The following is a 16261-nucleotide window of genomic DNA, read 5'->3' as shown; positions in this document are numbered from 1 at the left end:
GTCATTGACTATCTATTTCAGTCCGACTGTTGGTGGTCAGGATGGTTCGAGCTGGTGCAGTTCCTGCACTAGGTCCACACCAAATGGCCTCCAAGTAGAATAGCCAAGTCCCCTCAGGATCGTGGTGGCGATGACCAAAAAGCCTCGTTCAAACAGCGAGGAAAGCACGCAAGTGAAATGCCCTTGTGTATGCTCTGGCACTAAGAGAGCAATTCATTTTGGGTGAGTTGCTGGGTGGCCCACGTGGCTGCAAGTTCAAATGATCTGAATGGTCCATCTGATGGCCACTACAGTAGATAGATCATTCTCTAAAATTGCGGCGTTTGAATATGATGACTCATGACATCCAGCCAGGGTCATTCACTAATGCCCACCATTGGAACCTTCCTGGGCCCATTGTGATATTTTGTACGCCATCCCACCCATCAATGAGTTCCACCAGGATGAAGGGAGAAAGCAAATATCAGGTGGATCCGGGGTCGGACCCAGATGGAGTTCAGTAAAGGTTCGGATGGCCTTGGGCTCACGTTCTTAGATCATAGGACCGACCGGACATGCTTCAACTGTCGGATCCTGCCCATTTTTCGTCCTCAGTGTGTATTCGTCCCTTTGGTTATCGTACATGGTTCGGTGATAAGATCGTCCATCCGATGGGCCGCAATGTGGAAGGATGATGCCGAAACTTCTCCAATGCGGAAATACTCCATCAATCCAATTCTTCCATTTTCCACGAAATGTGGATAGACGTGTCATTTCCGTAACCGTAATTTCAGGCCATTGATGGATGGAAGAATTGGGCTTTCTCTTTTTGGGAGATCAACGGTCTGAATCACTGAACCGTGTGCGCCTCGGTAGGTAGCCGAGGTCAAGATGATATTACACATCCTCTGATGGATGATCATATTGTTCGTGAAGCACACGATGACACGTGAATCCGAACGGCACACCATGAACTAACACGTGTGACAATTGATTTGATACTCAGTCATAGTACGACAATTGATACGCAGGCACTGGGAAATTGTTTACGCTGCAAGTGTTAACTCAAATCAACCCCAAATGGTAGGTCCCGCCGTTGATAGGTCATCACCCTAAAATCAAATTGACAATGTGATCCTACGATTAATGTGTATTTATTTGAAAAATTGGGAGATTGAGATTGTTTTTATTTCAACCGTCCACTAAATTCCCACCAACCGAATTAGATAAATGTAACCAGATCAAAATTTTTTTGAATGATCTATCTAATTTAGGCACACGATTTGGATGGTTAAATTTAAGTTATATGCCGACGTGTACAATTCTTAGAGCCAATGTATCAACCATCACACTCGGCCATGATATCAAATTTCTTCTCTTTCTTAAAAATACTGCAAGGCTATTTCTTTTTGGCAACGCAGAGTTATTTGATACCTGGACATGGCAGCAATTACAAATTGTACAACTGGCATATCACATACCAGCTATGAGAAACCGTCTGGAAGATGGCTCAGGTTCAAAGACTAAGTCCCATTGTATCTATATATTGGGGCGAACCTCTCATGTGATGTATTTATGACTCTAGCACGTTTTAAGTGAACTAAACCATATGAAACAGGGGGTAATGGAACTCACCAGTCACCATTGAAACCCTCCAGTCCACCATGGTGTTTGTTTGCCATCCAACCTATGCAGAAGGTCACAAAAGAAGTGGATGAATAGAAAACATGGATATCAGCCTTATCCCAAAAAATTTGAAAATTTCAACGGTCCTCTCATGTGGTGTGGTTCACTTGAGCTATGGAACTGCTCATTTTTTGACTCACATCCAAAAATGAGGTGGCAGGATAGATCCGTGGCGTAGATAAAACACACACATCACTGTAAGCAAACGGTGCTGACGTGGAGAGGTCGGCAGCATCGAGGACTCAAGTCTCCACTGAAGGAGATTGCCTACTGAGTAAACTCTATTGGCCCCACCTTGATTTATGTGTGTCTTATTCACGCCGTCTATCCATCTTATCAGCTAATTTTAAGAAATGAGCCCAACTGAAGTATGTCCTATCCAAGTCTCGCGTGGATCACACTACCGAAACAGGGGTAATGACAACCACAGTTGAAACCTGCTCCGGGCTCAGTGACCACGGACATGGATGAAGGGAAAACATAGATATCAACTTGATCCGAAACTTATGCGTTCCCTGTTAAGTTTTCAACGGTGGGCATTCAATTCTCACTTTCTTTTTTTTTTATACCGGTGGTGTGGTCCACTTAAGGTTTGGAAATGCTTCAATTTTGGGTTCACGCCCTGAAACGAGCTTTAAAAAGGATGGAGGCAATGGATAAGACACATACATCCATGGTGGGGCCAACGTAGTTTACTCAGTGCACTATAGCGTATTTTGTTGCTCGGTACGCAATCCGCTTCCATTGTCTTCACCATGAGAGAGAGAAGATAGAGCAAAGTGAAGGAAACGTATAGATAAGGAGAGCCTAGATGTGGAGAAAATCTCCATTTCTGTAGTCTCCTCTTCCCAAATTCCATCCATTTAGTAATAATACATTACAACGAAATACATGTTGCCAATGAATTCCTCCTCTGTAACCAGGTCAGTCATCAGCTCTCTCTCTCTCTCTCTCTCTCTCTCTCTCTCTCTCTCTCTGTGTGTGTGTGTGTGTGTGTGTGTGTGTGTGTGTCAAATTCTCGGATTTTATCTGTTTTAATTCCGACTTGAAATCCACAGCTGCTGCTCCATCGGTTGGAGCTCTTCTTCTGCTGCTTCTTCTTCAAGCTCGTTTTTACAGCTAGGGTTTCTCCCCAATGGAACTAAGGTTTACTCTAGGAGGAAATTCATCCGCAGATTCCCTAGGGCAAGCTTCTCTTCTGGTATATATATGTGTTCTCTCTCTCTCTCTCTCTCTCTCTCTCTCTCTCTCTCTCTTATTTCTTTAATTCGAAACCCTAATTTCATGCAATTGTAATGCTTTTTCTTTAAGATGGGCATCTGAACACACATTTCAAACTGGGCGTTTGAAATTCGCATTTTCCAGTGCTTGCTGGATTCTGCCATCCATCTTTTAGTGGTTGGAGATGAGGTGCACACTGACTCTAGGGCCCACTGTGCGCTTTGAAGGTGTGCTATTCTCTATATCGCATTTTCATGAAATTCTAGCTGTGATTAATTTGGCGCCAGATATTTCAATGCATGGTATTCTTCTCTTGCTGCCCGTTTGGATGGTGGGGCTTCCCATCCCAGCCTTGCAGGAGCTGCGGCTTGCGAGTCCTGGGAGTGGTCTATCCAGGATTGGTGACTCCCTAGCCTATTGAACATTTTGTTTGGTTGACATCCTGGATTGAAAATCACAAATCTTGAAATATTTAAACCTGTTGTTTGGTTTATGTATTAATAAGAAAGAGGATTTGTCTTGGTAGGAGCAAAGTAAGCAGTAAAAAAATGGGAAAAAGAGCCCTCCTTGGAAAGTGGTCAAACGGCATTCTGGTGGTGGTAGGGTGGCCCTTGAAGACAAATGGACAGCGGTTGGTGGACGGGCAGGGAGGGATAGGGCTATGGCTCCGAGGATGTGTATGGAGGTAGTAAGAAAATATTTGATGACCTATGGTTTAACCAAGGACATGGTCTTTGATAAACTGGAATGGCAGAACATGATTTGTGTCGCGGGATAAGGCTTAGATGATGATGAAGAAGAATTATCTTGCCAGCGCAAGCTTTCTGTTGCACCACTTTTAGTTACCTTCTAGATCATGGACCATGTGGGGTCCAATGTGGTGACGCATGTTGGTAATCCTATGTTACAACTTAGGCGAAAATGAACTCATTCCTTAATTATTTGTGGGTGCACAGGCTGTGGATGAGATGGATAATTGCTACATCATTGCAGCACCATAGCACCTTTTTATACCTGCCGTGCACATATGTGATCTTGTCACATGTGTTCAAGATCCATTCATCTCATCAAGCCCATAATTCAGGCGCCTCATTCCAAAAGTCAGACCATTATGTTCACAAGATGGGCCACGCATGCACAAAATAACAAGATCGAGAAAAGATACCTTTGATACAAATTCAACAATGTGAGGCCCACTGGAGGAGATAACATGATTGTTATCCTATCCAGGGTATATACACGGTGAGGTGACCTAATGAACATCTTGGATCTTCTATGTGTGGCACATAGGCACATGTGTGCAGACGAGTAGGTTGTTGGTGACACCTGGTTGCTCTGTTTCTCTTCTTAATCGTTTGTTTGAACGAAAAATGGAAGGTCAAAATTGTCCTATCGAGGAGATTTTAGGGTCTTGGTTCTACCACAACCGGATGCAACAGGTCAGTGATTAGGATTAATGAACAATGGCCAGCTTGTCACAATTGAAAACTTGAGTTTAACGTACAAAGGCTCCCCTGTGGTAGTTTACCACCATTTTCACAATTGAAAACTTGAGTATAACGTACAAAGGCTCCCCTGTGGTAGTTTACCACCATTTTCAAAATGGTGGTGGCACATTTTCCAAAATGCGTGGCGCACATGTACTGCTATCCATGCCTTTGAACTTGTCAGGCACATTGTGGATGGAGGATTGCTTGATAATCATACTGATCGAACAATCCTAACTATCCAGTTAGTGGTTATTGAATGGACAGCTGAAAGAAAACAATGAATAGTCCAAATTCAGAGATAAAATCAGATGGTTATTATAATCTTCCTAGTGTCTTTTTTCTTTTTCTTTCTTGGATTGTACTAGGGGTGTACATCGAGTTGAGCCGAGTCGAGTTGGCCTCAGCTCGACTCGGCTCGGCCACTAGCTGACCTCAGCTTGAACTCGGCTCGGCTCGGTCCTCGAGCCTGACTGGCCAGCTCGGCTTGGTTCGGTCAGCGGCTCGGGCTAGTTCGAGACAAGTTCGAGCCAAGATCGAGCCGAGTTCGCCGTTGCAGCATTTTCACAAACACCTGGACTGCACCTTCAAAATCTCACTGTATTTGAGACAGCAGCAATGGTTTGACAGGTATTTTATCAAACACCTTCTAAGCAACATAAAAATCAACCCCAAATGTCTGAATTTTAAAAAAATTAGTCTTTTTTTTAAAAAATTATATATTTAAACTCCTATCATTATGTTTTTGTGTGTGTCAATTTTCAGAATATGCTGATCGCTAGGATGTATGGCCCACTCTGATTTATTCTGTTGTAGCATGTGGTTTCAATCCTTTTACTGACATGTTATGAAAATTCACCTTTTTAGCATTTTCTGATTTGTACATTAATGTTGTTAATCTTACACTTCACTTTTGAACTATATTAGCTGCAGTTGTATCTCCATGTTTCCTTGTTTGGAGATCTTTGGAGCTCAAGTGGATATACTTTTTTTTTTTCCTTCTTCTTCTTCTTTTTTTAAAAAAACTATCATGTGCTTCCAGATCCGCTCTTGGTTCAGGCTGCAAGAGGAGATCCCATTAATAGACCCCCTGCGTGGATGATGCGCCAAGCAGGAAGGTATATGGCTGTTTACAGAAAGCTTGCGGAGAAATACCCATCATTCAGAGAGAGGTCAGAGACAACTGATCTCATTGTGGAAATTTCTTTGCAGCCATGGAAAGCTTTTCGTCCCGACGGCGTTATTATTTTCTCCGACATACTTACTCCTCTACCAGCATTTGGTGTTCCGTTTGACATAGAAGATGTAAAAGGCCCTATTATTCAGTCTCCAATTCGTTCTCAAGAGGGTCTGAAAACATTGCATCCCATTGACTTGGAGAAACTTCATTTTGTGGGGGAATCTCTAAGAATTTTGCGGAGGGAGGTATATATGTCAATTCATTCTTTAAATACTGGATCATACGAGTTCTTGTCAAATTCTTACTTCCTCAAGCATAAACCAAGAAGACATTGATGATATTCTTTTTCACTTGCTCTATCAATGCTGCTGCTTACTTAATCATTCTTTATATCTAGGTTGGGGAAAAAGCAGCAGTGCTGGGTTTTGTAGGAGCGCCATGGACAATTGCAACTTATATTGTGGAGGGGGGTACGACTCGCACATATACAACCATAAAAAGCATGTGCCATACTGCGCCACATGTATTGAGAGCTCTTCTCTCTCATCTGACGCAGGCAATAGCTGAGTACATCATTTTCCAAGTAAATTCTGGAGCTCAATGTATACAAATATTTGATTCATGGGGTGGACAGCTACCACCGGATATGTGGGACCGCTGGTCAAAACCTTATATCAAAGAGGTAAATACTGTTTTTTCTCAGTAAATTTATGAACTCCTACTTCGATGTTGTGAAATGTCTGTCCAGAAATGGGTTCATTATTATGATGTGATATGCAACTCTAAGGTAGTAGAAGATGAGTTACAAGTGAAACTGAAGTATAAGAAATGCCATCTGCTGAACTCATGTACGGATGGATTCCTTTTGGAATTCCTTTTCTGAACAATTTCAGTAAAGCTTATCATGAATTCATACTGGTCAAAACCTTATATCAAAGAGGTAAATACTGTTTTTTCTCAGTAAATTTACAAACTCCTACTTCAACGTCATGAAATGTCTGTCCAGAAATGGGTTCATTATTATGATGTCATATGCAACTCTTAAGGTAGCAGAAGATGAGTTACAAGTGAAACTGAAGTATAAGAAATGCCATCTGGTGAACTCATGTATGGATGGATTCCATTTGGAATTATTTTTCTGAATAATTTCAGTAAAGCTTATCATGAATTCATACTGTTGAAGTTCTCGAATGTTCTGCTTGGGTTGTCTGCTGTATGTTATGTTGTTCTTATGCAAAGCTGTGGGGATTTCAAATGATTTGTAACCCCTCAACTGAGCTGAAAGGACTTCCGTTTTTATCAACATATGTCTCTCCTTTTCTGGGATTTAAGGATATAAAGGAAACATCCGTGAAGATAGCAGTTCTTTTTCTTTTTCATCCCAGCCTTGAAAGATCTCTTTTTGGTGAAAAATTATTAAACGGATATTTTTTAACAGAAATGCTCAGGCGCTCTCAAAGCACTATTAAGTTATAGTGCTCTTTGTTGCATTGGTTCACTTGGAGATTCCATTTGTTCTAACTGAATTGTCTATCAAGGCCAAAAAAATCTCATCTCTTAAAAAAAGAAATAGTCGAAAACACATTTCACAGACTACCATGAAAAAATTTCACAAATCGGTCCAATCCATTCTTGTTTTGGCCTTGTTTTCTATACCATCCTATTCCCAAGCCATGGATGGGATGGCTATGATTGCCTAAAGAAGCGTTTCTTTGGAATCATAAGCAATCCATGATGGGCCCTAACGCATAGATGGATCAAATTGTTGATTGGACCTATTTTGTGTATAAAATCTTGGCTGTCCATATTTAAGACCGTATTAACGTTTATCAGCGTGGTTTGATGTTTGAAAAGTAGCCTTTGATATCTGCATCTGACCTAATGAACAGTCTGGATCACTGGATTGGACTAAGTGTCCTGATGCAACTAGGAGCAATGGAGTTTTTCTCATTTTCTAAAATCTTCCTTTACATTATCAAAATCAAAAGTTTTTTTGTTTTTTGTTTTTTGTTTTTTTTTTTTCTTTCCTCATCTCCCGTGGAAAGGTCAATTAGCTGGCCCAAAGGGCTAATTAGACACTTGGGAAAGCATGCTGTAAAACTGGATATTATATTCTGCAATGCCAATTGACCTGTTCATCTTTTCTGAATTTGTTCTGATTGACCACTCTTTGAAATCACCGAGCTACAGATAGTGAGTACAGTGAGGAAGAGATGCCCTGAAACTCCACTAGTCCTCTACATCAATGGTAATGGTGGCCTTCTTGAACGCATGAAAGGAACCGGTGTTGATGTGATCGGGCTTGATTGGACGGTTGATATGGAAGATGGAAGAAGACGGTTGGGAAGTGATATTGGCATCCAGGGAAACGTTGACCCAGCTTATTTATTTTCCCCACTTCCAGCATTGACAGATGAAATTCAAAGGTTTGTTTCGTCATCTCAAATTCAGTCAATTTCTGTTGTGATTTTACTGAAGTTACACCTTTCACATTGCTATCTTTTTCTATTGATATTATGGAAAATTGCTTCATCTTTGATAGGAAAAACCAAAAAGCAAGCAGATAGCCAGGTCACTAGATGATGTAACAGCAATATCACCTGTCCTGAGTTTTGACTATTTTTAGCCAGCTTGAATCAAGATTTTCATGTTTCATGACCCATTGATCTCCAAAAAAAGGAAACCGATACTTGCAAGTCAAAAAAAAAAGAAAAGAAAAGAAAAGAGCTAACCATTTACTAGTGGGGGGCCACACAATGGTCACTTCCTGTTTCCATTGAATTGGATTTACATGATCGTCTCAGCACTTTGACGCTCCTACTATTTCCAATTTTGGAGAATCAAGTGCACAGTGACTGCCTAAATTACTATCTATTGTGTAAAGATACTATTCAGGGCCTGCCTTTTTTTTTTTTTTTTTTTTTTTTTTGAGCTTCTTGACTAACCTCATCCGATTTAGAAATGTAGTCTTGCCACCAAGTCCATCTTAATGAGTTTATATTATGTTGGTTTTTTTGAATTTGATAACATTCAACAGGGTCGTGAGATGTGCTGGGCAGAGGGGGCATATCCTTAATCTTGGGCATGGTGTGCTTGTGGGGACTCCCGAAGAGGCTGTTGCTCATTTCTTCGATGTTGCAAGGGGCTTGAAATATGACACTCTCCACGAAGATAGTGTTGCCGAGGAGTTTGAATCTGTAGCTTGAAGACAGATTGGGACATGAGTACATGAAGTTTTGCTTCGACCAGCAGAGGTTATCGTATTCATATCAATTCGAGCAATTGTAAGGACAAACTGCAGCTCTGATTGCGCTATTGCAGTTCGGTTCGTGGGTTTTCCAGCTGACCTTTCCTCCCACCAAAAGAAAAAAAAGAAAAAAAGAAGAGAAAAGAAGAAGCTCTGTGGGCATGCATATGAACATGTGATTTTTTCCTGTTCCAATATATCTCTGTAAGTGATGAAAATGCTATAATCCTTTTTCCGATTCTTGCATGGTTTCTTCAATTAGAAATGGATCCTAATTCTTTCCTGTTATTAGGAAATGAGAAGTTTTTTGAGTTTTCTGCTGCCTGAGCTCGTTGACATATGCCAGTTGCTATGATGGCCCTACATTTACTAGAAATCATGACGAAGCACGTCAACCTGCCAATAGGAAACTCATGGATTCTAATCTGATTGGAATGGGAAGATTGTAGGGAGGTGGAAAATACAGAGAGATTGATACCTATCTATATGACTCTTGGATCACCAAACTTTGGGAATCTGTTGAACTATATTCATTTTCTCTTTATTCATTGACGGAATGATCACATTCAAGCTGTCTGGAGCACCCTATGATGGTGAGTGCCATCAATCCATCCATTAGATGCAACCCAATGTTAAGCTTAGATCTCAGAATACAGCCTGATCCGTAACTCAGGTGGGCGACACCAAAGGGAACAATGGGGGACATTGGCGAGGGCATCCACGGCGGGAAAACTTCCAGATGGATTGTCTATTTGTCATTGGATCCATTCGTCAGGCAGCGGACGCATTGAAGCTCAAGACATTTCAAATTTAGGTGGGCAACAGGTGACGATAAAAGGCCATAGGCATGATTGTACATTGTTCCCTTTTTGGCATCCCAGCTGAGTTTTTACTGGCGGATGATTCTTGGGCTGTAAGGTCTGATTTTTTAAAAATTTTCCGGTGGTTTTTAGTTCAGTGGGCAGTAGGCAGAGTGCCTCATACGCAGGCTCCACACAGCTCAAACTCTAGATAGAAATGGTGGGTGGGCCCTACGTGTCGTGAACTAATGGTAGCTCCCATATTCATATGTAATACAAATAACAACATGCTACTTATAGCCCACTAGGCCTTCCCTTCTGGGCCCAAGCTAGGCATGCACATTAGCAGGAATACAAGGATGAACCTACGCCTTCCGATAAGCCGCTAGATGAGGTCTAAGTTTGTGATGGATAGATCATGCCCCAGATATCTTCCTGATCGGAAAATCCTAGTCACCAATCTCGGGATATCTTCCTGTTGAATTTGGACCGTTCCTGTGTTTATCTTCTTAAGTTTTCTGTTTGTGGGCCACAAAATGTCCTGTGGTGGTTAGTTTAGGCAAAATGTCTATCTGCAGTGGGACACGATGGATCATTGGTCACGATTACAGAACCACGAGGACTGGAAACCTGAGTATCCGACCTTATTGTTCATCTTTATTGGGGATGAGAGAGACTCGCAGCAGAGGTTCGCGCTTCTGCCTTGCGGCGGCGTGATGATTCAGACCGTTCATCCAGATGCTCGTAACAGTGACGGTCAAGATGGAAAGAATCTCAGTGATTGGAGATCATCATATTTCATGCTAAGGTGAGTCATAACTTGCCTTTCTGAAACGTTGGTTTTTAAGTTTGTGTGGATGATGAGATGTCTGACGATGGGTACTTTCTCCACGTGACGTGGTTCAAAATTCATGAATGGTTTGAGAAGAGGATTGCTAATGGTCCACATTCAGCCTGGACGTGTGGCCTTCCTGGCAAGTGGAATAGCCCGATTTTTCAGACAGGTGATGTGCGGTGGCCATGTGTAAATGTTTCTGTGCAGTTATGGCCAAACTCTGCAATTTCAGTTTTTAAGGGTTGGACGGCACATCACGGTGGGTCCTGTTGGACGTAGGCCGGTGGGGCCCACTGGTGAGCAATCACTAGTGGGTGGGTCCCACATGTTTAGGCATCTTCCGGCCTTTCTCCTTTTCGGTTATATTTCAAATTCAAAATTGAATTTGATTTATGATAGGAGATAGGGATAAGACCGGATGATATGGTCTCATCCAATCTCCCTTCCTTTCCTATAAAAGGCACGCGCTCTCTCTCGCATAAATATAAGATATACAAAATACTGAGAGTATACGGAGAGAGAAACATTGTGCACGAGAGTCTGTCCATCTTAGCTTGTCCTTGGGACGATCTGATTCATAGATCGTAATCCGGGACCACTATATACCGTAGGATCAGAGGTGTGAATAGTTCCATCTGCTCCAGTAGTAGATAGGCGGGCCGTTGGAGCACCGTTCTTCTGCTTTGTAAAGGTTCCAAACATCGTGTAGACCGTCAGATCTTGAGGGCTCACCTTCCGCGCTTCCCAACAGTGGTATCAGAGCATATTTAACGGCGGATCTCCGATTATTATCATCTAAAAAGGTAAGTGGCCCATCTTTTCCTTTAGGAATGGAATAATGGCCCAACCCCTAAAATCATATGAGGGAAATGGACGGTTCAAATTTTTTTTTGGACAAGATTCATGTCTATGATTTTAGTATCAAATCATACTTAGAATTATGAGTACAATGTGCTACAGATCACTTGTCATATAAATAAATTCTAAGGATGTGTGTTATGGATATAAGTCACAGACTTAGAATTCTTAGGCATTAACTAATGGTGGGACCCACTAGTCAGAATCCATAAAGTTGCTGTATTGTACACGTGATTGGCTAATGTACAACACCCCAGCTATTCAGCCCATGAATTTCGGTGGAGAATTTCAGTAGAAGTTCGCTTGAAGACGAAATAGGCGTGCGCTGTTACAGGATGCAGCAGATTCTGGTTGGATTTTAAAAATCTAAGTGGGGTCCACCGTGATGAATTGTCGATAAATCCACACCCTCCATTAGTTTTGTAAAATAATTTTAGCCCACGGGCCCGAATTTTAAATGGGTCTATGGACTGGACAGCCCACATATGGAGCATAGAGATGGGATAAAAACCCATTAACTAAGCACCCATTCCTGTTTGTCCGTGAAAGGATTTTTAATTTGGGTTGGATAGGTGGGGTCCACTTATGATGCTTTCTTGGGAATCTGCTCCGTTCATTATTTTCTATGTATCGTGTAATGATATGGGGTTAAAAATGAGGCAGATCCACAAATCAGGTGGACCACTACAAACAAAAGATCCCATACATGTTACTTATTTAACGTGTTGAACTACAATAATTACGGAGTGCATAACGTGTTGAACTACAATATTCTGATCATATAATGTTGTACACGTGTTGGCTACCTGCATATCTCCTGTACACGTGTTGTACATGTTGTACACGTGTTATTTAGCCACTGTACATTAGCTGCTGTACACGTGTTATTTAGCCACTGTACATTAGCTGCTGTACACGTGTTATTTAGCCACTGTACATTAGCTGCTGTACACGTGTTAGCTACCATTCATGTTGATTATCAAGTTCACACGTACATGCTACCATACATGTTGTACCTGTATACGTTAATTAGATTCTGTACATGCTACAATACATGTGTAAGCTTCTGTACGTGCATTAGCTGTTGTACATGTTACCATACATGCTTCCATACATGATCCTGTACATGCTACAATACATGTGTAAGCTTCTGTACGTGCATTAGCTGTTGTACATGTTACCATACATGCTTCCATACATGATCCTGTACATGCTACCATACATGCTGTACCTGTATACGTTGATTAGATTCTGTACATGCTACCATACATGTGTAAGCTTCTGTACACGCATTACCTGTTGTACATGTATTAGCCATACATACATGTGTTATACATACTTGTGTTAGCCATACATACATGTGTTATACATACTTGTGTTAGCTATACATACATGTATTAGCCATACATACATGTGTTATACATACTTGTGTTAGCCATACATACATGTGTTATACATACTTGTGTTAGCTATACATACATGTATTAGCCATACATACATGTGTTATACATACATGTGTTATACATGCAGTACATGTGTACATGTGTTTGTACCATACACGTGTTGGTACCATACACTGTTGATCTATTGCTCATTAGTGAACGAAATGATCATCAACCATGATGATCAATGTTGATGAAAGGATCCATCATCAACATTGATCATTAACGGTGAAGATCAAATCCATCACTAAGGATCATGATCACAGGTGAAGAAAGTACTCTTTTGATATCTTAGCACTTCATTTTTCTTTCTGATGATGATGTTTATATATGAGAAAATATTTGGCTTGATGTGTTTAGATCTAAGCCCCATATTTATTTATTTTGTTTTCATTGGATATAGAAAAACTTAGTACTTAGGTACTCCCTATATTTAAATAAAGGTTGTGCATAACCTGAGTGGGAGTTTATTCTCCTACACCAAATGATGCATGCAACCATGTAATGGAAGGTTGCTCGTTATATAAATTTATTTTTATAAAAGCATTAAATCTCATCTTAATTAGAGAACTTGATTGTTCTACACCGCCCATTCGGGTATGTGGACTTTCAGATCTCATTAAGATGTGTTAACTGCTTTTATACTTCGAAATTTTATATAACACGTAGAAATGCTGATGATTAGTGTCAATACCTTAGATCATAGCTAAGTAGTGATACTCATGCAATGTAGAGAAGGCCACCAAAGCGTTAATCGCTGAACAACTAAGAGGACAACATTTCGACGGCAACAACTACGAAGACTGGTCCCGAGCAGTGCGATGCCTTCTGGACGAGGACGACATATCTCACACACTCGATGTAGTTCAAGAGGAACCCATCCTGGCTGAAAACGGGAATTTACAAGAACATAGGGTTGCGATGACTCGCTATAATAAGTGGCGAAAACAAAATCGTTCAGCCCGTAATGTCCTTCTTAGTACTATGCACAAAGAACTCATACCTACGTATGAAGTGCATGAAACCGCTAAGGGAATCTGGGAAGCACTGACAGATGCCTATGCGCAGAAGTCAGATGCGAGAGTTAGGGCAATGGAATTGGAATTCCAGGAGTACAGGATGTCTGTCGGCTGTCCCATCAAAGATCATATTCGTAAGATGGAGCAAATGATAGGTGCTCTTAGGAATGTTGGGTGCAAATTGACTGAAAATCAGAAGATTATAGCCATGCACCGTTCCTTGCCTGAATCTTGGGCCCAAATCAAAAGAATTCTGAACCATACTGATTTTATCACAACGTTCAAGAGACTTTTGTGGCCACTTGGTACGTGAGGTTGAAATGAATGCTATTCAGCGAGTTCGGCCAAGGCCTTTGCGAGAGACCCATAAGCGAAAAGCTAACAATAAACGGTCAAAGCTCGCAAGAAGGCGAAGAAGAATAATCAAGAACAGAAGACCACAACACCGCTCCAAATCTCAAGAAGGGGAATGGAAAGAAGAAGCGAGAAAAAAGACAAATGTAATCTGCTTTGTCCATGGAAATTCCGGCCATTATGCTCGGCAGGTGTGCCCACAAAAAGACGGTAATTTCTCACTATCACAAGATACTTTGTATGTAGGCGTTTGTTCAAATCCTTTCCGTTGATACTATATCTAACGAGTGGATTTTGGATTCAGCCGCAACAAAGCACGTGACACATAGTCATCGAGGACTCAAGGAATTCCGGCCTATAGCCAAGGAAAGTTACAAGTTGTACATGGGCAATAACGTTATTGAAGACGTACTAGGGATTGGCGTTCTCCATCTCCGTACGCGCATAGGGCAAACAATAATCCTTCGTGATACTCTTTTTGCACCAGGGATGCGTCGGAATTTAATTTCTGTTTCTAGGTTATTATTTGATGGTTTCGATATTCGATTTTCTGGGACTAGAGTTTCTTTGAGACAAAATAACCTCATCTTTGCATGGGGATATTTAATTTCAGATTTATTTATTCTAGACGTAGATTGTGATAATGCCTATATTGCTTTATCTACTATGTCGAATAAAAATGTAGTATCTGAATCTCAAAAATGGCACGCGAGGTTAGGTCACATTGGAAAGGATCGTATGACAAGACTAGTACGTTCTGGTCTGTTAGATTCCTTATCCAAAGTTGATTTGCCATTTTGTGAACATTGTGTGTCCGGGAAGACATCGAAGAAACCATTTCCCAAAGCGGCTAGGTCTACGGGCACACTTGAGATAATCCATTCAGATATCTGTGGACCATTTAATGTACATGCCAGAAACGGATGTCAATACTTTGTCACTTTCATTGACGATTACTCGCGCTATGGATATGTGTATCTCATCTCACACAAATCTGAGGCTTTTGATTGTTTTCTTAAATATAAAGCTGAGGTGGAAAATCAGCTTGAGAAAAAGATTAAAACCCTTCGATCAGATAGAGGTGGCGAGTATACATCTGAAACGTTTAAATCATATTGTGAAAATGTTGGAATTGTTCGGCAGTACACAATGGCATACACTCCACAACAGAACGGTGTTGCAGAAAGAAGGAATAGGACACTATTGGACATGGTAAGATCGATGATGGCACAAGCTAATCTCTCTACCACATTTTGGGAAAATGTCGTCTACGTCCTTAATAGAGTCCCATCCAAAACCATTCCTAAGACTCCATATGAGATGTGGTCTAGGAGGCCTCCTTCTTTAGCCCACCTACGCCCTTGGGGATCATTAGCATATGTTTTGCTACCTACTCATCATAGAGGTAAACTTGATAGTAAAACCATTGAATGCGTGTTCATTAGGTACCCTATGCATTCAAAGGGATACGTTCTAGTTTATGAGGACCATGGACGATGGATTGAGATAGAATCCCGAGACGTGACCTTCGTTGAAGATAGATACCCAAGCCGAATGAAGCAAAAGGTTCCAATAGAACTTTTTGAAATACCCGATGTATCTCAGGAGAGTGGGAGTTCTGCTCCTCAAGATGAAGATGCTCCTATAGTTCACCAGGATAGTGGGAGGACATCTCAGCAGGCTCCTGAGTTACGTCGAAGCGAAAGAGGATTGATTCCCCGAAGATACTTCGATATTGAGGGGCAAACATTCTCTTGCGTTGCAGTTGATGATGATGAACCTGATTCATATCAGGATGCATTATTATCTTCTAACTCGGCCGATTGGGTAAATGCTATGGACGAAGAGATCGCCTCCATGGAGAAGAATAAAGTCCGGGAACTTGTTGATCTCTGCCTTCCAATCGTAAAGCGATAGGTAATAAATGGGTACTTAAGATCAAAAGAAAGGCAGGATGGTACAGTGGACAAGTATAAAGCACGATTAGTTGCTAAAGGTTTTACACAACAAGAAGGCATTGATTACGAGGAGACCTTTTCACCTGTTGCAAAGTTCTCCTCAATCCGCATGATCTTGTCCATTGTCGCAAGTTTAGACTTAGAGTTATATCAGATGGATGTAAAGACCGCATTCTTAAATGGTGACTTGGAAGA

The 16261-nt window shown here is 41.2% G+C and overlaps 1 protein-coding gene across 1 annotated transcript; it reads left to right on the top strand.

Annotated features, from left to right (window-relative positions):
- Window positions 1-2379: 2379 nt before the first annotated feature.
- LOC131245115 (uroporphyrinogen decarboxylase 1, chloroplastic) lies at window positions 2380-9111 on the top strand. Its single transcript, XM_058244339.1, has 6 exons — window positions 2380-2588; window positions 2724-2866; window positions 5416-5798; window positions 5951-6235; window positions 7744-7979; window positions 8591-9111. Exons 1-6 carry the CDS (start codon window positions 2557-2559, stop codon window positions 8757-8759), a joined length of 1248 nt encoding a protein of 415 aa, XP_058100322.1. The 5' UTR covers window positions 2380-2556; the 3' UTR covers window positions 8760-9111.
- The last annotated feature ends 7150 nt before the right edge of the window (window positions 9112-16261 follow it).

The sequence above is a fragment of the Magnolia sinica genome, chromosome 5 (genome assembly GCF_029962835.1).
Source record: "Magnolia sinica isolate HGM2019 chromosome 5, MsV1, whole genome shotgun sequence".
Taxonomy (NCBI): domain Eukaryota; kingdom Viridiplantae; phylum Streptophyta; class Magnoliopsida; order Magnoliales; family Magnoliaceae; genus Magnolia; species Magnolia sinica.
The sequence above is the reverse complement of the archived record's forward strand: the minus strand, read 5'-3'. Positions and strand labels throughout refer to the sequence as shown.